General features: G+C 42.3%; 1 protein-coding gene across 1 annotated transcript in view; it reads right to left on the bottom strand.

Annotated features, from left to right (window-relative positions):
* Nucleotides 1-7,012: 7,012 nt before the first annotated feature.
* Nucleotides 7,013-23,342, bottom strand: part of LOC117337095 — a 33,720-nt gene continuing 17,390 nt past the window's right edge. The window contains exons 2-3 of the mRNA XM_033897882.1: nt 11,529-11,669; nt 7,013-7,322 (exon numbers count right to left, since the gene is read on the bottom strand). Of these exons, the coding sequence (XP_033753773.1) occupies nt 7,132-7,322; nt 11,529-11,669 (332 nt within the window). The 3' untranslated portion in view covers nt 7,013-7,131. The remainder of the gene's footprint in view (nt 7,323-11,528; nt 11,670-23,342) is intronic.

Genomic DNA, 23,342 nt, shown 5'->3' with positions numbered 1-23,342 from the left:
AATTTAAGGACAGCCTCTCCTGTGTATTGTTTAACGACCTATATGCATCAACAGCTTTGGTCATTTAAGGACGGCATTTCCTGTGTATTGTTGAATGGCCTATCAACAGTTTTGGTCATTTAAAGAGGGCATCCCCCGTGTATTGTTTAACGACCTATCAACAGCCAAGGAAGCCTCCCCAGTATATTTTCCCCGTTATATCATTACCTTGGTATACAGCTACCACTGTATATTTATACATGAATACATAGATCTGTTCTGACAACATGCATACAATATGGACATTATTTATAACCCTTTCAAGACCTTTCCATTGTTTGGTTCTACATTTGCGGAGCAGCTGGCCTTGAAATTTGACCTACTCTTAAGAAAAAACTTATTTGGAATTTCAACTCGCTCAACGAGCTATGTTGTCTTCTGACAACTCTTGTTCTACACGGGGGCACCATACTTGGTTTACATACTCTAATGAGGTCTAACTCCAGTATTCCATTGTTCTCCTCAATACAATACAATCTGCTTTATTATCTTTTCGCATAGATGTTTATCGAATATAAGCTTTCTATATATATGGTAACTCCAATATCTTTCGGAGTCCACAAATTGTAACTGTTAATGTGATGTAAAAGTTGTAGCTGAATTTATCCATCTCTAAACGTGCATCATTTTACATTTTCCGGGTGGACGTGAAGCTGTCGTGTTTCAGACCATTTTCTTAATTCCCCGGTGTCGGGACTGCACAATTAAGTGTCCATACCCGTGATTGTTACACTTAGCACATCATATACATACAAGACAAAATGAAGTGGTCCAGCTACCAATCTCTGTGGAATACTACTGAGTAAGGGATTCCGATAATGAATCCTAACAAGCAAGAAACATTCCCGCAACGCCACATTTCTCGAGTTTATCGGAGGTATTCATGAAATCGCAGTATGTGACAAACTGAAGTATCACCGATCTATTAAGAACAGGTACTGAGTGTTTACTTGTATTTGCCTTTACAATGTATATCGATGACTGTACAGTCACTTTTACCTAGCTTTGATAACGTAGCTCTGGACGACGGACGGACAATTTCTGACAGATGGTCGTCGTCAGAGCATTGTAGGCAGAGTATGAATATTCGTTCTAACTTTTACCCAGAGGGAGTTTGTGTGTAAAAGTTTTCAATGCAATCATCTTGAATTATATCAATGGCACTTGGAGGATATTTGCCCCCCCCCCCCCCCCCCAATCAATAATGGGAAGATAAAAACTCCAAATAAGTCTGTCCTTTCTTGAATCTCGTAGGTACAATCCATTTCCACTCTAAAGTATCATTTTTGGCATTGGAAGTTGAGTGTTCGTTCATGGGAAGTCGATCTTTTCAGTGTATCGTAAAACTATGATTTAAATTGGATTGATGGGAGGAATGCCAGGGGTAGTCCGGTGGCGAAGTGATAACACAGTCGCCCCTCACCTTGATGGGAGGAAAGCAAGGGGTAGTCCGGTGGCGAAGTGATAACACATTCGCCCCTCACCTTGATGGGAGGAAAGCAAGGGGTAGTCCGGTGGCGAAGTGATAACACATTCGCCCCTCACCTTGATGGGAGGAAAGCCAGGGGTAGTCCGGTGGCGAAGTGATAATAACACAGTCGCCCCTCACCTTGATGGGAGGAAAGCCAGGGGTAGTCCGATGGCGAAGTGATAATAACACAGTCGCCCCTCACCTTGATGGGATGAAAGCGAGGGGTAGTCCGATGGCGAAGTGATAATAACACAGTCGCCCCTCACCTTGATGGGAGGAAAGCCAGGGGTAGTCCGGTGGCGAAGTGATAATAACACATTCGCCCCTCACCTTGATGGGATGAAAGCCAGGGGTAGTCCGGTGGCGAAGTGATAACACAGTCGCCCTTCACCTTGATGGGAGGAAAGCCAGGGTAGTCCGGTGGCGAAGTGATAACACACTCGCGCCCCTCACCTTGATGGGATGAAAGCCAGGGGTAGTCCGGTGGCGAAGTGATAACACGGTCGCCCCTCACCTTGATGGGAGGAAAGCCAGGGGTAGTCCGGTGGCGAAGTGATATCACAGTCGCCCCTCACCTTGATGGGAGGAAAGCCAGGGGTAGTCCGGTGGCGAAGTGATATCACAATCGCCCCTCACCTTGATGGGAGGAATGCCATGCGTAGTCCGGTGGCGAAGTGATAATAACACAGTCGCCCCTCACCTTGATGGGAGGAAAGCCAGGGGTAGTCCGATGGCGAAGTGATAATAACACAGTCGCCCCTCACCTTGATGGGATGAAAGCGAGGGGTAGTCCGGTGGCGAAGTTATATCACGGTCGCCCCGCACCTTGATGGGAAGAAAGCCAGGGGTAGTCCGGTGGCGAAGTGATAATAACACATTCGCCCCTCACCTTGATGGGATGAAAGCCAGGGGTAGTCCGGTGGCGAAGTGATAATAACACAGTCGCCCCTCACCTTGATGGGATGAAAGCCAGGGGTAGTCCGGTGGCAAAGTGATAATAACACAGTCGCCCCTCACCTTGATGGAATGAAAGCCAGGGGTAGTCTGGTGGCGAAGTGATATCACGGTCGCCCCTCACCTTGATATGAGGAATGCCAGGGGTAGTCCGGTGGCGAAGTGATATCACGGTCGCCCCTCACCTTGATGGAATGAAAGCCAGGGGTAGTCTGGTGGCGAAGTGATAACACGGTCGCCCCTCACCTTGATGGGATGAAAGCCAGGGGTAGTCCGGTGGCGAAGTGATATCACAGTCGCCCCTCACCTTGATGGGAGGAATGCCAGGGGTAGTCCAGTGGCGAAGTGGTGACAAAACCACCCACCTTGATGGGAGGAAAGCCAGGGTAGTCTGGTGGCGAAGTGATAATAACACAGTCGCCCCTCACCTTGATGGGAGGAAAGCCAGGGGTAGTCTGGTGGCGAAGTGATAACACAGTCGCCCCTCACCTTGATGGGAGGAATGCCAGGGGTAGTCCGGTGGCGAAGTGATAATAACACAATCACCCTCACCTTGATGGGAGGAAAGCCAGGGGTAGTCCGGTGGCGAAGTGATAATAACACAATCACCCTCACCTTGATGGGAGGAAAGCCAGGGGTAGTCTGGTGGCGAAGTGATAACACAGTCGCCCCTCACCTTGATGGGAGGAATGCCAGGGGTAGTCCGGTGGCGAAGTGATAACACAGTCGCCCCTCACCTTGATGGGAGGAATGCCAGGGGTAGTCCGGTGGCGAAGTGATATCACGGTCGCCCCTCACCTTGATGGGAGGAAAGCCAGGGGTAGTCCGGTGGCGAAGTGATAACACAATCGCCCCTCACCTTGATGGGAGGAAAGCCAGGGTAGTCCGGTGGCGAAGTGATAATAACACATTCGCCCCTCACCTTGATGGGAGGAAAGCCAGGGGTAGTCCGGTGGCGAAGTGATAACACAATCGCCCCTCACCTTGATGGGAGGAATGCCAGGGGTAGTCCGGTGGCGAAGTGATAATAACACAGTCTCCCCTCACCTTGATGGGAGGAATGCCAGGGGTAGTCCGGTGGCGAAGTGATAATAACACAGTCGCCCCTCACCTTGATGGGAGGAAAGCCAGGGGTAGTCCGCTGGCGAAGTGATATCACGGTCGCCCCTCACCTTGATGGGATGAAAGCCAGGGGTAGTCCGGTGGCGAAGTGATAACAGTCGCCATTCACCTTAAGGCTACATGGGGTTTCCTAATCCTATGGTACTCGGTTGTTTCACACAGTAAGGTTTATCGCACGCTTCAACAAGAGTGCGATCTGATTATAAGTCTCTGGTCACCTAAATCAGCTGTTATATGGCTATGTTTACTACGTACTTCGCCTTAACATCTGAAGGTGCTTCGATCAGGGTCAACGTTCAGGCACAGGTGCCTGACTCGTTTTATAAAATAATAACATATAAGAGTACAAATAAATGAGATTAAAACGAGTCGGGCACCTGTGGTTCAGGAGACCTTTCGATTAGCCAATCACATTGCTGCTTGCAAGATCTGTCCAGCGCTTCGATATTTCTCGTGACGGCAATCGGAACACCTCGCCTCCGTCTGCGAACAGAAAATGACGAGGGGTTCCGATTATCGTGACGGTACGCTTAGTTTTGATAAGATCCGAAAGTAATCGAACAGAGCTCAGTGATGCAAAACAATATGGCGGTGACAACGGCGCCCTTGAAATTGCACGGATTTTGCAATATGTGTATACTACGCGATTTTGCTTTTGCTTATATATTGACACACGCAGATGGAACAACGCCAGTTCAAACGTTTTATGACTATATCGCTTCATTTAATTCTGCCATCTTTGTCGCATCTTTTGTTGCTTACCAAAAGCAGAGACATACAAAATGTATATACAGAAGTTTCATTGAAATCGGCCCTTCGGTTTAGGAGTTGTCCGGACAAACTTAAAGTTAGGGCTTTTATCGGAAAACCTGTTTATAGTGACCAGTTGTCATAGCAACCAAAATTTTGAGAAAAAAAGAAAGTGGCATGCACATCTACACATGGTCCGTATATATGTCTCTGCCAAAAGGTAACCAAAGTCTTTGGAAAAATCATTTCTGATTGGCTAATATGTAATGAGCATTCATTGTCACGGTCGTCTCCTGAACGTGACCATAATCGGAGTTCAGACGTAGTACGCAGTAAACGTAGCCATGTAACAGCTGATTTTCATAGGATTGATTAATATAAGTTGATATAACTTTTTTCACAGTTGTTGAAAAATATCTAAAACATTTGTCATGTCCCCAGACTGTGGCATACCAGTCACTTATTCTCCCTGCTTCACGCTCAACAATACAAGCGATAACAAACACATATGGACCAAGAGATACAGTGTCATTGTGTCCGTGATGCGACACTTCAGTAAAATGGTACTGAAAAGTGGTCTTTACGTTTATCCTATCCAAGTTAGCATCATACAAAAACTGTCTGATGTTGTCGACAGGCAGCGGCTTTAACAGCCATCATACCGAACCATTCTAACGTTTTTACCTGTACTGAACTCTCCTGGCTCTACAATTTATTATACTGTTTCAGACAGATCGATGGAAATTGTCTAAGGCTTGTTCACCGAGAAAAAAGGGAAAAACGATTCTTTTTGTGGACTTATTTTTATTTGAGTACAGGAAAACAAATCCACTTAACACTAAAACATTAAGGAATGGTGGTGTATTACACTGGTTTAGTCGATGTTTAATGTCACAAAACGACTAATTACTGCAATAGTTCAAACTCTCAGCCAACATCAATGCTACTAATTACTATAAAATTCCTGAATAACATTTTGTCTCGGGTATTCCCTCGACAAATACATAAAGCACATCTCAATATATATATCATCCGTCACTTTGTTCCAAGTTTTTGGACTTGGTTCTTCGTCGTCCAATCAGAGTTATTATTGGTAATTAACGTTCCATGGATAGACATTTGATATGATACAGTGTATTAAAATAATTAAGTACATGAATATCTGTAATACCGCACATATACCCGTGAGTTTGAGTTATATCCCACTTTCTACCACAATAGTTGGGTGTTATTCAACTCTCAATGCATGAAATAAGCATTACAACTGTCCACAGAATGTAATCATGTGGTTCAACGCGTTTTGATTGGCTAACACTTGAAGGCCGCTTCACAAGGTCCCGGAAATGATAACGCACAAGAAGTAGTTTGCAGTTTTTGTCATTTGTTAGAAATATATATTTATCATTTTTTTTTTGCTTTGAAAGGAATAAAATTACTCAATGTTTGTTATGATTTGCAATAAATTGTAATATTTCCATATATTTCCGAAAGTGTCAGTTTTGCCTACAGTTAGCGGCATTTTCCTCTTAGACCATATCCTTATACCCACCATATATCATGAAAACTACACAGGTTGACACAAAACAGGTCCATTCATCCTCAGAGTAGCTTTTCTGATGTGGTTGAAACAGGTCACACAAACTTGTAGTTGTTGTATATGATATTTCGTTCAAACGTTAGTTATTTATTTTTTTGAAAAACGACAAACTCAATGAAAGAATTATCATATACAACAATCATCCGTCGTGTAACCACTATTTAACATCTTTAGTTAATATTAGATTATTTTAATCGGAATACTTTAATGAGTATCTGCACCTGGGTATATAACTCAAAATATAAACTCACAACGACTTACAACATACATTAAAACCTTATCAACCTTGACAATAATGTTCAACACGATACCAATGGCAAATGATCGGTGTAAAATATCAAAGGGTCATCTGACATTTGTTTGGCAGTTTTGGAGTTTTAAGTCTATATTATACATGCATGATGATTTTTAACTTTTCCCTGGTAACATACGCGATGTCAAAAGTGAAAAACTAGAATACGACTTTCATACTATCAAAGCACTGAATGGTATTACACAAAAAGGTGGCACGATCGCCCATTAGCTATTTCTATAAAAATAATTAAAAATCAAAGGAATCATGACAAAAAAAGTTATCTAGGACGATGATCCAGGAAGATCATGATATTTTGTTCTGAATAAAAAAATCATTATGGCGTCATGATTACAACTTAAAACAACAATGAGGACAACAGGGTTAAAAATGCTGCTGACACATGTACAACCATCCATTTACTGACGTCTAGAGATATAGAACTTCACAGACACACGACGTCGCAATCTCTCAAATCCTAAAACAACGCCACCGTCTCTCCGAATATACAGTACGGTGTTGAATCACCAAACACACTTATTGTATTATGTACATGTAAAGATCTCCAGTTATACAACGCTATTTACAAATTTGGGTTCAAATCATGTCATATTATCACAAACTATCCTTGACTCTAATTGATGAAAATTTAGACACCTATTTTGGCTTTCGGTCACTTGCAGAGACCTCAATATTGAAGTATGTCGCTATAATAAATTGATAGTAAGTGTCCGGACGAGAGAAGGCCCGGGTGAATTTAGCCAATGAAAATTTTATTACATTCTTTAAAACTGTGAGTGATGTTATAAAATCAGGAAGCTCGGGTAGTTCATTATTTCAGTATACCGTAGTAGAATACAGTAGTATCGATGTTTCCTGGGAGACGGTCGGTCTATCGGATTCTGTTTATCGTAGAAGTGCCAGGACGAGCAGTACAGTGCTGGTCAGGACGCTCACACTGGACACGACGTTGGACTGACCGTTACACATGTCTCCTCTACACTTGCACACCTTGTGATTGGTCATTTTCTTACATTTGCTGGAGAAGTATTCCTCGTCCACAGCTGCGTCCGAGCCACACTGCCGAACCACAAGAGCTGTAAATATAAATACATGTACCAAAATAAGGAAACGTATATGCCAGCATGTCAGTGGGCCAATCTAATTAAAATTAGACTTGTAATGTCCGCTCCTCTTCAATACTCTACGATACACTTCAATACATTCCAGCGTTGAAGAGGCATTTCCTTTACGCATTTGTGTGACTGCTATTTCTCACTTACTTGCTTATTCAAATGTACAATTGCATTGCAGTGTATCGTAGAGTATCGAAGAGGAGTGGAAATTACAAGTCTACTTTTACTTAGAGTGGTCAGGATGTATCGTGTATTTAGACGGAGAGGCGGTGTTAACCATGTATACCCCGGTATTTGGTTCAGTGGTCAGGATGTATCGTGTATTTAGACGGAGAGGCGGTGTTAACAATGTATACCCCGGTATTTGGTTCAGTGGTCAGGATGTATCGTGTATTTAGACGGAGAGGCGGTGTTAACAATGTATACCCCGGTATTTGGTTCAGTGGACAGGATGTATCGTGTATTTAGACGGAGAGGCGGTGTTAACAATGTATACCCCGGTATTTGGTTCAGTCCACCGGATGTATCGTGTATTTAGACGGAGAGGCGGTGTTAACAATGTATACCCCGGTATTTGGTTCAGTGGACAGGATGTATCGTGTATTTAGACGGAGAGGCGGTGTTAACCATGTATACCCCGGTATTTGGTTCAGTGGACAGGATGTATCGTGTAGTTAGACGGAGAGGCGGTGTTAACAATGTATACCCCGGTATTTGGTTCAGTCCACCGGATGTATCGTGTAGTTAGATAGAAAGACGGGGTATACAATACGGCGGGGTATACAATACGGCGGGGTATACAATACGACGGGGTATACAATACGACGGGGTATACAATACGGCGGGGTATACAATACGACGGGGTATACAATACGACGGGGTATACAATACGACGGGGTATACAATACGGCGGGGTATACAATACGACGGGGTATACAATACGGCGGGGTATACAATACGACGGGGTATACAATACGACGGGGCGGGGTATACAATACGACGGGGTATACAATACGACGGGGTATACAATACGGCGGGGTATACAATACGGCGGGGTATACAATACGGCGGGGTATACAATACGACGGGGTATACAATACGGCGGGGTATACAATACGACGGGGTATACAATACGACGGGGCGGGGTATACAATACGGCGGGGTATACAATATTACACATCTCATATTATGTATACCCCCCGGTATTTGGTTCAGTGGACAGGATGTATCGCCGACAGTTTGGAGATTGGTATCGCTATATCTAGAGAGGAACTACACGGACATTTCTCGGACTTTAGATGAAGGTTCCTAGAGAGGAACTACACAGACATTTCTTGGACTTTAGATTAGGTTCCTAGAGAGGAACTACACGGACATTTCTCGGACTTTAGATGAAGGTTCCTAGAGAGGAACTACACGGACATGTCTCAGACTTTAGATGTAAGTTCGTAGAGAGGAACTACACGGACATTTCTCGGACTTTAGATTAGGTTCCTAGAGAGGAACTACACGGACATTTCTCGGACTTTAGATGAAGGTTCCTAGAGAGGAACTACACGGACATTTCTCAGACTTTAGATGTAGGTTCCTAGAGAGGAACTACACGGACATTTCTCGGACTTAGATGTAGGTTCCTAGAGAGGAACTACACGGACATTTCTCGGACTTTAGATTAGGTTCCTAGAGAGGAACTACACGGACATTTCTCAGACTTTAGATTAGGTTCCTAGAGAGGAACTACACGGACATTTCTCGGACTTTAGATTAGGTTCCTAGAGAGGAATTACACGGACATTTCTCGGACTTTAGATGAAGGTTCCTAGAGAGGAACTACACGGACATTTCTCGGACTTTAGATTAGGTTCCTAGAGAGGAACTACACGGACATTTCTCGGACTTTAGATGAAGGTTCCTAGAGAGGAACTACACGGACATTTCTCAGACTTTAGATTAGGTTCCTAGAGAGGAACTACACGGACATTTCTCGGACTTTAGATGAAGGTTCCTAGAGAGGAACTACACGGACATTTCTCAGACTTTAGATGTAGGTTCCTAGAGAGGAACTACACGGACATTTCTCGGACTTTAGATGAAGGTTCCTAGAGAGGAACTACACGGACATTTCTCGGACTTTAGATGAAGGTTCCTAGAGAGGAACTACACGGACATTTCTCGGACTTTAGATGAAGGTTCCTAGAGAGGAACTACACGGACATTTCTCGGACTTTAGATGAAGGTTCCTAGAGAGGAACTACACGGACATTTCTCGGACTTTAGATGAAGGTTCCTAGAGAGGAACTACACGGACATTTCTCGGACTTTAGATGAAGGTTCCTAGAGAGGAACTACACGGACATTTCTCGGACTTTAGATGAAGGTTCCTAGAGAGGAACTACACGGACATTTCTCGGACTTTAGATGAAGGTTCCTAGAGAGGAACTACACGGACATTTCTCAGACTTTAGATTAGGTTCCTAGAGAGGAACTACATGTACACGGACATTTCTCGGACTTTAGATGAAGGTTCCTAGAGAGGAACTACACGGACATTTCTCAGACTTTAGATGAAGGTTCCTAGAGAGGAACTACACGGACATTTCTCAGACTTTAGATTAGGTTCCTAGAGAGGAACTACACGGACATTTCTCGGACTTTAGATGAAGGTTCCTAGAGAGTCACTACACGGACATTTCTCAGACTTTAGATGAAAGTTCCTAGAGAGGAACTACACGGACATTTCTCGGACTTTAGATGAAGGTTCCTAGAGAGGAACTACACGGACATTTCTCAGACTTTAGATTAGGTTCCTAGAGAGGAACTACATGGACATTTCTCGGACTTTAGATGAAGGTTCCTAGAGAGGAACTACACGGACATTTCTCGGACTTTAGATGAAGGTTCCTAGAGAGGAACTACACGGACATTTCTCAGACTTTAGATGTAGGTTCCTAGAGAGGAACTACACGGACATTTCTCAGACTTTAGATGTAGGTTCCTAGAGAGGAACTACACGGACATTTCTCAGACTTTAGATGAAGGTTCCCCTAGGTCCCTTGTAGTGTCTATTCAATTTTGGAGCTGATCGGGAAAACAAAACTACCGACAGGCAGCTATTTTGGTTTTGACAGTTGAAGCTGGTTATCGTTACTTCTTGAGAAGTACTGGAAGGATATTTCTCAAATTAAACACGTGGTTCTCCTCAGTCCTTGGGATTGTCCTTACAGTTTTGATTGTCTGATCGAGAGAAAATGTCTGACAGGCACCCATCTTGGATTTTGACAGTTGACGTTTGTTATTACTACAATTGTATTTCTAAACAAGAATTCCATGGAAGTTGATGTGTCGCCTGTGCAGCATGTTGTGATATTCCGAAGAAAGTGATGCAATTAAAACAAAAAGGAAATATCTGTTTTGGTTTTTTGAAGCTCATACAACATTTTGAATTCCAGACAGATAATGCACATATATGACAGGTATCGCACAGATACACATTTTCTTTTTTAGTAAATCTGTATGAAGTTTGGGTTTGATCAGCCAAAGGTTGAGTTATCTCATGGAAACCTCTTGTGCGGACGACGCCGACATTGTGATCCATATATGTCTCCTGCTTTCATATAAAGGTTATTCTTAGATCTTGTTTAGATTTCATATGAAGGTTTTCCTAAATATCAAATAATTAAGAGGGGAGAGAGAGCCAACAACGGAGAGGTAGAGAAAAGGACGGTCTTACAAAGAACCAATACAAACCAACAATAACTAATAAATGATCAAGTAACGTCTGTTTAATTCCAACAGAATAACGATTTATAGGCTTGGGACATATCACTGGAGATGTTATTAAGATGACCCTTGAATGTGGCCGGTATTTATAGTTCGTCTAGTCGGTAGGTGGGGCAGGGGAAAAGTGCATTAAGTCAGTAGGTGGCGCTAGTTTATATATCATTTATTCGGTAGGTGGCGCTGGTTTAAAGGACATCTAGTTGATAGGTGGCGCAGGGTTATAGTACATTTAGTCGATATGTGGCGCTTGTTTATACAAATGTTGTACATCTAGTTGGTAGGTGGCGCTGGTTTATAGTGTATTTGATTGGATGAGCGAGATTTAAAGTCTATCTGGTTGAGATGGTGGGGAGTTTATCGACATAATCCTTGATGGCTACTACTTACTATGAAACTCATCGTTGATCCTCTTGTCGCACACACTCGAGTTGCATTTCACTCCATAGTCGTTAACGATCTTGGTGTCCATGGTCACCCCGCAACCGGTCACGCGGTCCGACCGGCAAACCACACACATGCCCGCCCAGGCTGCAGTACAGAAATCAGTCCATTAAAAACAAGCTATATTATATCTATAACAGAAAGCATTCCATTAAAAACAAGCCATATTATATCGATATGTTTTTGATTAATTCATGGTTCGCAGCTCTTGATAGCTATTCAGTTATCCAATTGAACAGCATCAATACAGAGAAAGAGAGGACGACTACACATTGTATTTCTTTAATAACCCAATCTATAGTACGATGTCAATGTATAGGTATGCAGATCGATTATCATAAATTTTAAATTGCCGTCCAGTATAAATGTACCTGTCCCAACTACACACCTGACATGGGCACTATTCCGCAACTTGATGAAGTATCACACAACCATCTGTTTTACAGGAATGACTTTTTTAAGTTAAGATATGATGAAGATGAAACAGCAATTGTATTATTGAATTTCTTGCCATGCCAAGACATTAATAGTTTTATTGAATTTCTTGCCATGCCAAGGCATTAGTTGTTTCATTACGACGACGTACATCAGTCATGACTTATATTTGGAACACCTATAATTTAAGGATGTAAACGAGTATCCATGGTAATGACAATACCAACCAACTTGTTACCCTTAACCCTACCTCACCTCGCATTACAATAAGTATATGAAACGGTAAGATCTGTCAGGACTTCCCATAGTATTACAGTAGGTATATAAAACGGTAAGATCTGTCAGGAATTCCCATAGTATTACAGTAGGTATATAAAACGGTAAGATATGTCAAGACTTCCCATAGTATTACAGTAGGTATATAAAACGGTAAGATCTGTCAGGACTTCCCATAGTATTACAGTAGGTATATAAAACGGTAAGATCTGTCAGGACTTCCCATAGTATTACAGTAGGTATATAAAACGGTAAGATATGTCAGGACTTCCCATAGTATTACAGTAGGTATATAAAACGGTAAAATCTGTCAGGACTTCCCATAGTATTACAGTAGGTATATAAAACGGTAAGATCTGTCAGGACTTCCCATAGTATTACAGTAGGTATATAAAACGGTAAGATATGTCAAGACTTCCCATAGTATTACAGTAGGTATATAAAACGGTAAGATATGTCAGGACTTCCCATAGTATTACAGTAGGTATATAAAATGGTAAGATCTGTCAGGACTTCCCATAGTATTACAGTAGGTATATAAAACGGTAAGATCTGTCAGGACTTCCCATAGTATTACAGTAGGTATATAAAACGGTAAGATATGTCAGGACTTCCCATAGTATTACAGTAGGTATATAAAACGGTAAAATCTGTCAGGACTTCCCATAGTATTACAGTAGGTATATAAAACGGTAAGATCTGTCAGGACTTCCCATAGTATTACAGTAGGTATATAAAACGGTAAGATCTGTCAGGAATTCCCATCGGGTAAGATCTGTCAGGAATTCCCATCGGGTAAGATCTGTCAGGAATTCCCATCGGGTAAGATCTGTCAGGAATTCCCATAGTATTACAGTAGGTATATAAAACGGTAAGATCTGTCAGGACTTCCCATAGTATTACAGTAGGTATATAAAACGGTAAAATATGTCAGGACTTCCCATAGTATTACAGCAGGTATATAAAACGGTAAGATCTGTCAGGAATTCCCATAGTATTACAGTAGGTATATAAAACGGTAAGATCTGTCAGGACTTCCCATAGTATTACAGTAGGTATATAAAACGGTAAGATCTGTCAGGACTTCCCATAGTATTACAGTAGGTATATAAAACGGTAAGATCTGTCAGGACTTCCCATAGTATTACAGTAGGTATATAAAACGGCAAGATATGTCAGGAATTCCCATCGTATTACATATATGAAAGTAATTGTTCATTTTGTTCATCTAAATGATATTTTTACTGGGTATTTTAATTAACTACATACGTGTATTCATAATATTCAGAAAAAAAGGCATTTGCGACAAGTAGTTGTCTGTTTGCATATTTTTTAAAAATATAGATACAATTTTCGTCTCAATCTCTCCTACAATATATAGATTGCTCCTATATTCCCGTCTTTCCTGAGACGTTTATCCGACACTTTAAGTTATGTGTATGGCAGGGAATCTCCATCATACAAATTTGATGAATGGAATTACCTTCTTGTTATTCGACACATCTCTACCGAATGCCAAAGGGATTTGCCACGAATTCCCAGCCCACGAGCCAAATGTATGAACATGTATGATACTTTAATACTTATAATAGTGACCGTGGGTTGGGAATATTGTGCCAAGTCCCCGCGCCGATTGTGGTTTTCATTTCTTATTTCTACTTTTTTTGTCGATCATGTAATAGCCCACTTAAAATTAAATTTCACCACAGTGACAGACGAAGACAACAATGGAACATGGTAAATCTCTTTTATTTCAACTACAACAATAGTGTACATTTGAATAAGCAAGTTAGTGATAGATAACAGTCACACAGTTACGTAAAGGAAAGCCCTCTCCAACACTTGGAATGCCTCATAAAGGAACGGCCTCTCCAACACTTGGAATGCTTGTAAAGGAAAGGCCTCTCCAACACTTGGAATGCCTCATAAAGGAACGGCCTCTCCAACACTTGGAATGCCTCATAAAGGAAAGGCCTCTTCGACACTTGGAATGCTTGTAAAGGAAAGGCCTCTCCAACACTTGGAATGCCTCATGAAGGAAAGGCCTCTCCAACACTTGGAATGCCTCATAAAGGAAAGGCCTCTCCAACACTGGGAATGCTTGTAAAGGAAAGGCCTCTCCAACACTTGGAATGCCTCATAAAGGAAAGGCCTCTCCAACACTTGGAATGCCTTGTAAAGGAAAGGCCTCTCCAACACTTGGAATGCCTCATAAAGGAAAGGCCTCTCCAACACTTGGAATGCTTGTAAAGGAAAGCCCTCTCCGACACTTGGAATGCCTCATAAAGGAAAGGCCTCTCCAACACTTGGAATGCCTTGTAAAGGAAAGGCCTCTCGAACACTTGGAATGCCTTGTAAAGGAAAGGCCTCTCCAACACTTGGAATGCCTTGTAAAGGAACGGCCTCTTCAACACTTGGAATGCCTCATAAAGGAAAGGCCTCTCCGACACTTGGAATGCCTAATAAAGGAAAGGCCTCTCCAACACTTGGAATGCCTAATAAAGGAAAGGCCTCTCCAACACTTGGAATGCCTTGTAAAGGAACGGCCTCTCCAACACTTGGAATGCCTTGTAAAGGAAAGGCCTCTCCAACACTTGGAATGCTTGTAAAGGAAAGGCCTCTCCAACACTTGGAATGCCTAATAAATGAACGGCCTCTCCAACACTTGGAATGCCTTGTAAAGGAAAGGCCTCTCCAACACTTGGAATGCCTAATAAAGGAAAGGCCTCTCCAACACTTGGAATGCCTCATAAAGGAACGGCCTCTCCCACACTTGGAATGCCTTGTAAAGGAAAGGCCTCTCCCACACTTGGAATGCCTCATAAAGGAACGGCCTCTCCAACACTTGGAATGCCTCATAATGGAAAGGCCTCTCCAACACTTGGAATGCCTAATAAAGGAAAGGCCTCTCCAACACTTGGAATGCTTTGTAAAGGAAAGGCCTCTCCAACACTTGGAATGCTTGTAAAGGAAAGGCCTCTCCAACACTTGGAATGCCTTGTAAAGGAAAGGCCTATCCAACACTTGGAATGCCTTGTAAAGGAAAGGCCTCTCCAACACTTGGAATGCCTTGTAAAGGAAAGGCCTCTCCAACACTTGGGATGCTTGTAAAGGAAAGGCCTCTCCAACACTTGGAATGCCTTGTAAAGGAAAGGCCTCGCCAACACTTGGAATGCCTAATAAAGGAAAGGCCTCTCCAACACTTGGAATGCCTCAGTAAAGGAAAGGCCTCTCCCACACTAGGAATGCCTTGTAAAGGAAAGGCCTCTCCAACACTTGGAATGCTTGTAAAGGAAAGGCCTATCCAACACTTGGAATGCTTGTAAAGGAAAGGCCTATCCAACACTTGGAATGCCTAATAAAGGAAAGGCCTCTCCAACACTTGGAATGCCTCATAAAGGAACGGCCTCTCCAACACTTGGAATGCCTTGTCAAGGAAAGGCCTCTCCCACACTTGGAATGCCTTGTAAAGGAAAGGCCTATCCAACACTTGGAATGCTTGTAAAGGAAAGGCCTATCCAACACTTGGAATGCCTAATAAAGGAAAGGCCTCTCCAACACTTGGAATGCCTCATAAAGGAAAGGCCTCTCCAACACTTGGAATGCTTGTAAAGGAAAGGCCTCGCCAACACTTGGAATGCTTGTAAAGGAAAGGCCTATCCAACACTTGGAATGCCTTGTAAAGGAAAGGCCTCTCCAACACTTGGAATGCCTTGTAAAGGAAAGGCCTCTCCAACACGTGGAATGCCTTGTAAAGGAACGGCCTCTCCAACACTTGGAATGCCTTATAAAGGAAAGGCCTCTCCAACACTTGGAATGCCTTGTAAAGGAAAGGCCTCTCCAACACTTGGAATGCCTCATAAAGGAAAGGCCTCTCCAACACTTGGAATGCTTGTAAAGGAAAGGCCTCTCCGACACTTGGAATGCCTTGTAAAGGAAAGGCCTCTCCGACACCTGGAATGCTTGTAAAGGAAAGGCCTCTCCAACACTTGGAATGCCTTGTAAAGGAAAGGCCTCTCCAACACTTGGAATGCCTCATAAAGGAACGACCTCTCCACCACTTGGAATGCCTTGTAAAGGAAAGCCCTCTCCGACACTTGGAATGCCTTGTAAAGGAACGGCCTCTCAAACACTTGGAATGCCTTGTAAAGGAAAGCCCTCTCCGACACTTGGAATGCTTTGTAAAGGAAAGCCCTTTCCTAACACTGGAATGCTTTGTTTTTTTTCTTACGAATGCTTCGCTATTTTTGCTACTGGTACACAAAGAGACTTCAGTTTCGACAACAATTGGGTGACCTCACAAGGAATACAAGACGGAGTTCGTTCGGCTTCATTGAGGTTAGAACATAATATACCAATCCAAAGAAAATCCAGGACCAAGTTATAGTGAAAATGGGCGACATTTTTATCGTGTTGTCAATGCGACCTAATGCCGTATTTGCCTCTATCTGTTACAATACTTTAGCAAGAGACGCTATTTAATCACAAAGCTCTATACCGAACGCAGTATTCTCTCAAGTTTAGGAACTGTTTTATTACTGACATTATTATATATCGAATCTTGAGAATGTTGCGGTAACCGTATAGATACATTGAGAAACACTTCATATTTTCTCAACTAAAGTTCTCACACATGTAATAGAATCGTATCGTGACGAATGTATAACCTAGGTTCAAACGTTTAACATGACCTGTAACTAGTATGTCACGTGATCATATAGTGACGTTGAACTTGCTGTACATCATCATTGCCACTGCTGTATCCAAAATCATGTTTCTTCACTGAAACGTTCAACAACTTTGCTTTTCATTGACATTCAACATGGACTTGACAATAGGGCAATAGGACACACATTTGGGATCCAAACTTACAACATGAACTGATATATTAAACGGTTTCTTATCTTACAGGGAACATCTTACAATACGCCATTGGACTGCAAACAATCACTGGGTAGCTATATATATAGCTATATAGGTATGTACTTGTTCTAACCTATAAATATACACTGACATGTATTGCATACGTGTACCGATATAAATACATAATCATACGACAAGACTAGCTATCATTATCACCTCAACCAGTAAATCCTCTTCTACCTCCAACACAATATGGCTATAACGGTGATAATTATATAACAGGTTATAATGGTGATAATAACAGGTTATAAAGGTGATAATTATATAAAAGGATTGTACAATGTAACTGTAACATCAAAATGTCAGTTCTTTGCCCTTTGTTATTGCCGTTGTGCATACATCCATTGTGGCATTCATTGAAAGTTACGGGCGAGAGTTATCTCCCTTAATACACAAAATCATATTCACGGTTTGAGCCTTGTGGGACAGCAACATTTGTGGTCGAGTGGAATACTTATTTTACAATGTTGGACATGACACACATTATACAAAAATAGTGAAATAACACTTTACAATACAATACAGAACATCTATATAAAATAAGCAAAGTTTAACTGACAAATCTATAGCATTGCATATACACCCCTGTCCTCTCCGACCTATGGCAGCTGATTCCTAAGGTCCTGTCCTGACCAACAAAATGTATATTGCTAACTCTCCGATCATCGTCTGGTCTTTTCAGTACTGCTTTGATAAATAAAATGCATCTCCCTGTCTGCTTACGGTCTTATTCAGAGTTATATACCTTAGCCTCCCGTCCTATTCTGAGTTACATAGTGTACCCTCCCGTCCTATTCTCTGTTATATAATGTACCCTCCCGTCCTATTCTGAGTTATATTATGTACCCTCCCGTCCTATTCTGTGTTATATAATGTACCCTCCCGTCCTATTCTGTGTTATATAATGTACCCTCCCGTCCTATTCTGTGTTATATAATGTACTCTCCCGTCCTATTCTCTGTTATATAGTGTACCCTCCCGTCCTATTCTGAGTTACATAATGTACCCTCCCGTCCTATTCTCTGTTATATAGTGTACCCTCCCGTCCTATTCTGTGTTATATAATGTACCCTCCCGTCCTATTCTGTGTTATATAATGTACCCTCCCGTCCTATTCTCTGTTATATAATGTACCCTCCCGTCCTATTCTGAGTTACATAATGTACCCTCCCGTCCTATTCTGTGTTATATTATGTACCCTCCCGTCCTATTCTGAGTTATATTATGTACCCTCCCGTCCTATTCTGTGTTATACAAGAGGCCCAATGGGCCTGTATCGCTCACCTGGCTCTACAGCAACTTTGAAGTTGATTGAGTTCATTTCTACAGATACTATGCTGATTATCATAGTAAGCTAGGTTTATTCATACTAATAAATTTTCTAGTCCTTCATTCCAGCATTTTATTGGCCTAATATCTGGTCTAGGAGGCTCTTGGCTATCGCAAAATTATTGTTTACAGATTTAAGCAGATTTCACCCGTGATCTTAAATGTAGGTCAAGGGTCATTCATTTGAACAAACTTTGTAGCCCTTCACCCCAGCATGCTACAGGCCCAATATCAAGTCCCTGGGCCTCTTGGTTATTAAGAAGAAGTCATTTGAAGAATATAGCCTATTTGACCCATGTGACCTTGAATGAAGGTCAACATCATTTATTTGAACAAACTTTGTAGCCCTTCACTCCAGCATGCTACAGGTCCAATATCAAGTCCCTGGGCCTCTTGGTTATTGCGAAGAAGTTGTTTGAAGATTATAGCCTATTTGACCCATGTGACCTTTAATGAAGGTCAAGGTCATTTATTTGAACAAACTTTGTAGCCCTTCACCCAAGCATGCTACAGGACCAATATCAAGTCACTGGGCCTCTTGGTTATTGAGAAGAAGTTGTTTGAAGATTATAGCCTATTTGACAAATGTGACCTTGAATGAAGGTCAAGGTCATTTATTTGAACAAACTTTGTAGCTCTTCACCCTAGCATGCTACAGGCCCAATATCAAGTCACTGGGCCTCTTGGTTATTGAGAAGAAGTTGTTTGAAGATTATAGCCTATTTGACAAATGTGACCTTGAATGAATGTCAAGGTCATTTATTTGAACAAACTTTGTAGCCCCTCACCCCAGCATGCTACAGCACCAATATCAAGTCGCTGGGCCTCTTGGTTATTGAGAAGAAGTCGTTTGAAGATTATAGCCTATTTGACAAATGTGACCTTGAATGAAGGTCAAGGTCATTTATTTGAACAAACTTAGTAGCCCTTCACCCCAGCATGCTACAGGCCCAATATCAAGTCCCTGGGCCTCTTGGTTATTGAGAAGAAGTCGGTTGAAGATTATAGCCTATTTGACAAATGTGACCTTGAATGAAGGTCAAGGTCATTTATTTGAACAAACTTAGTAGCCCTTCACCCCAGCATGCTACAGGCCCAATATCAAGTCCCTGGGCCTCTTGGTTATTGAGAAGAAGTCGTTTGAAGATTATAGCCTATTTGACCAATGTGACCTTGAATGAAGGTCAAGGTCATTTATTTGAACAAACTTTGTAGCCCTTCACCCTAGCATGCTACAGGCCCAATATCAAGTCCCTGGGCCTCTTGGTTATTGAGAAGAAGTCGTTTGAAGATTATAGCCTATTTGACCCATGTGACCTTGAATGAAGGTCAAGGTCATTTATTTGAACAAACTTAGTAGCCCTTCACCCCAGCATGCTACAGGCCCAATATCAAGTCCCTGGGCCTCTTGGTTATTGAGAAGAAGTCGTTTGAAGATTATAGCCTATTTGACCCATGTGACCTTGAATGAAGGTCAAGGTCATTTATTTGAACAAACTTTGTAGCCCTTCACCCCAGCATGCTACAGGCCCAGTATCAAGTCACTGGGCCTCTTGGTTATTGAGAAGAAGTTGTTTAAATGAAAAAGTTGACGCCGGACGGCCGGACGGACGGCCGGACGGACGGACGGACGGACGGACGACGGACGCCGCACCATGGCATAAGCTCACTTGCCCTTCGGGCAGGTGAGCTAATAATGTACCCTCCCGTCCTATTCTGAGTTACATAGTGTACCCTCCCGTCCTATCCTGAGTTATATAATGTACCCTCCCGTCCTATTCTGTGTTATATAATGTACCCTCCCGTCCTATTCTCTGTTATATAATGTACCCTCCCGTCCTATTCTGTGTTATATAATGTACCCCTCGTCCTATTCTCTGTTATATAATGTACCCTCCCGTCCTATTCTCTGTTATATAATGTACCCTCCCGTCCTATTCTGTGTTATATAATGTACCCTCCCGTCCTATTCTCTGTTATATAATGTACCCTCCCGTCCTATTCTGTGTTATATAATGTACCCTCCCGTCCTATTCTCTGTTATATAATGTACCCTCCCGTCCTATTCTGTGTTATATTATGTACCCTCCCGTCCTATTCTCTGTTATATAATGTACCCTCCCGTCCTATTCTGAGTTACATTATGTACCCTCCCGTCCTATTCTGAGTTATATTATGTACCCTCCCGTCCTATTCTGAGTTATATAATGTACCCTCCCGTCCTATTCTCTGTTATATAATGTACCCTCCCGTCCTATTCTGTGTTATATAATGTACCCTCCCGTCCTATTCTGAGTTATATTATGTACCCTCCCGTCCTATTCCGAGTTATATAATGTACCCTTCCGTCCTATTCTGAGTTATATAATGTACCCTCCCGTCCTATTCAGAGTTATATAATGTACCCTCCCGTCCTATTCTGAGTTACATAGTGTACCCTCCCGTCCTATTCTGTGTTATATAATGTACCCTCCCGTCCTATTCTGTGTTATATAGTGTACCCTCCCGTCCTATTCTGAGTTATATAATGTACCCTCCCGTCCTATTCTCTGTTATATAGTGTACCCTCCCGTCCTATTCTGTGTTATATAATGTACCCTCCCGTCCTATTCTCTGTTATATAATGTACCCTCCCGTCCTATTCTGAGTTACATAATGTACCCTCCCGTCCTATTCTGTGTTATATTATGTACCCTCCCGTCCTATTCTGAGTTATATTATGTACCCTCCCGTCCTATTCTGTGTTATACAAGAGGCCCAATGGGCCTGTATCGCTCACCTGGCTCTACAGCAACTTTGAAGTTGATTGAGTTCATTTCTACAGATACTATGCTGATTATCATAGTAAGCTAGGTTTATTCATACTAATAAATTTTCTAGTCCTTCATTCCAGCATTTTATTGGCCTAATATCTGGTCTAGGAGGCTCTTGGCTATCGCAAAATTATTGTTTACAGATTTAAGCAGATTTCACCCGTGATCTTAAATGTAGGTCAAGGGTCATTCATTTGAACAAACTTTGTAGCCCTTCACCCCAGCATGCTACAGGCCCAATATCAAGTCCCTGGGCCTCTTGGTTATTAAGAAGAAGTCATTTGAAGAATATAGCCTATTTGACCCATGTGACCTTGAATGAAGGTCAACATCATTTATTTGAACAAACTTTGTAGCCCTTCACTCCAGCATGCTACAGGTCCAATATCAAGTCCCTGGGCCTCTTGGTTATTGCGAAGAAGTTGTTTGAAGATTATAGCCTATTTGACCCATGTGACCTTTAATGAAGGTCAAGGTCATTATTTGAACAAACTTTGTAGCCCTTCACCCAAGCATGCTACAGGACCAATATCAAGTCACTGGGCCTCTTGGTTATTGAGAAGAAGTTGTTTGAAGATTATAGCCTATTTGACAAATGTGACCTTGAATGAAGGTCAAGGTCATTTATTTGAACAAACTTTGTAGCTCTTCACCCTAGCATGCTACAGGCCCAATATCAAGTCACTGGGCCTCTTGGTTATTGAGAAGAAGTTGTTTGAAGATTATAGCCTATTTGACAAATGTGACCTTGAATGAATGTCAAGGTCATTTATTTGAACAAACTTTGTAGCCCCTCACCCCAGCATGCTACAGCACCAATATCAAGTCGCTGGGCCTCTTGGTTATTGAGAAGAAGTCGTTTGAAGATTATAGCCTATTTGACAAATGTGACCTTGAATGAAGGTCAAGGTCATTTATTTGAACAAACTTAGTAGCCCTTCACCCCAGCATGCTACAGGCCCAATATCAAGTCCCTGGGCCTCTTGGTTATTGAGAAGAAGTCGGTTGAAGATTATAGCCTATTTGACAAATGTGACCTTGAATGAAGGTCAAGGTCATTTATTTGAACAAACTTAGTAGCCCTTCACCCCAGCATGCTACAGGCCCAATATCAAGTCCCTGGGCCTCTTGGTTATTGAGAAGAAGTCGTTTGAAGATTATAGCCTATTTGACCAATGTGACCTTGAATGAAGGTCAAGGTCATTTATTTGAACAAACTTTGTAGCCCTTCACCCTAGCATGCTACAGGCCCAATATCAAGTCCCTGGGCCTCTTGGTTATTGAGAAGAAGTCGTTTGAAGATTATAGCCTATTTGACCCATGTGACCTTGAATGAAGGTCAAGGTCATTTATTTGAACAAACTTAGTAGCCCTTCACCCCAGCATGCTACAGGCCCAATATCAAGTCCCTGGGCCTCTTGGTTATTGAGAAGAAGTCGTTTGAAGATTATAGCCTATTTGACCCATGTGACCTTGAATGAAGGTCAAGGTCATTTATTTGAACAAACTTTGTAGCCCTTCACCCCAGCATGCTACAGGCCCAGTATCAAGTCACTGGGCCTCTTGGTTATTGAGAAGAAGTTGTTTAAATGAAAAAGTTGACGCCGGACGGCCGGACGGACGGCCGGACGGACGGACGGACGGACGGACGACGGACGCCGCACCATGGCATAAGCTCACTTGCCCTTCGGGCAGGTGAGCTAATAATGTACCCTCCCGTCCTATTCTGAGTTACATAGTGTACCCTCCCGTCCTATCCTGAGTTATATAATGTACCCTCCCGTCCTATTCTGTGTTATATAATGTACCCTCCCGTCCTATTCTCTGTTATATAATGTACCCTCCCGTCCTATTCTGTGTTATATAATGTACCCCTCGTCCTATTCTCTGTTATATAATGTACCCTCCCGTCCTATTCTCTGTTATATAATGTACCCTCCCGTCCTATTCTGTGTTATATAATGTACCCTCCCGTCCTATTCTC

Source organism: Pecten maximus, chromosome 11, assembly GCF_902652985.1.
Source record: "Pecten maximus chromosome 11, xPecMax1.1, whole genome shotgun sequence".
Classification (NCBI taxonomy): Eukaryota; Metazoa; Mollusca; class Bivalvia; order Pectinida; family Pectinidae; genus Pecten; species Pecten maximus.
This window is presented reverse-complemented; position numbering and strand designations above follow the sequence as displayed.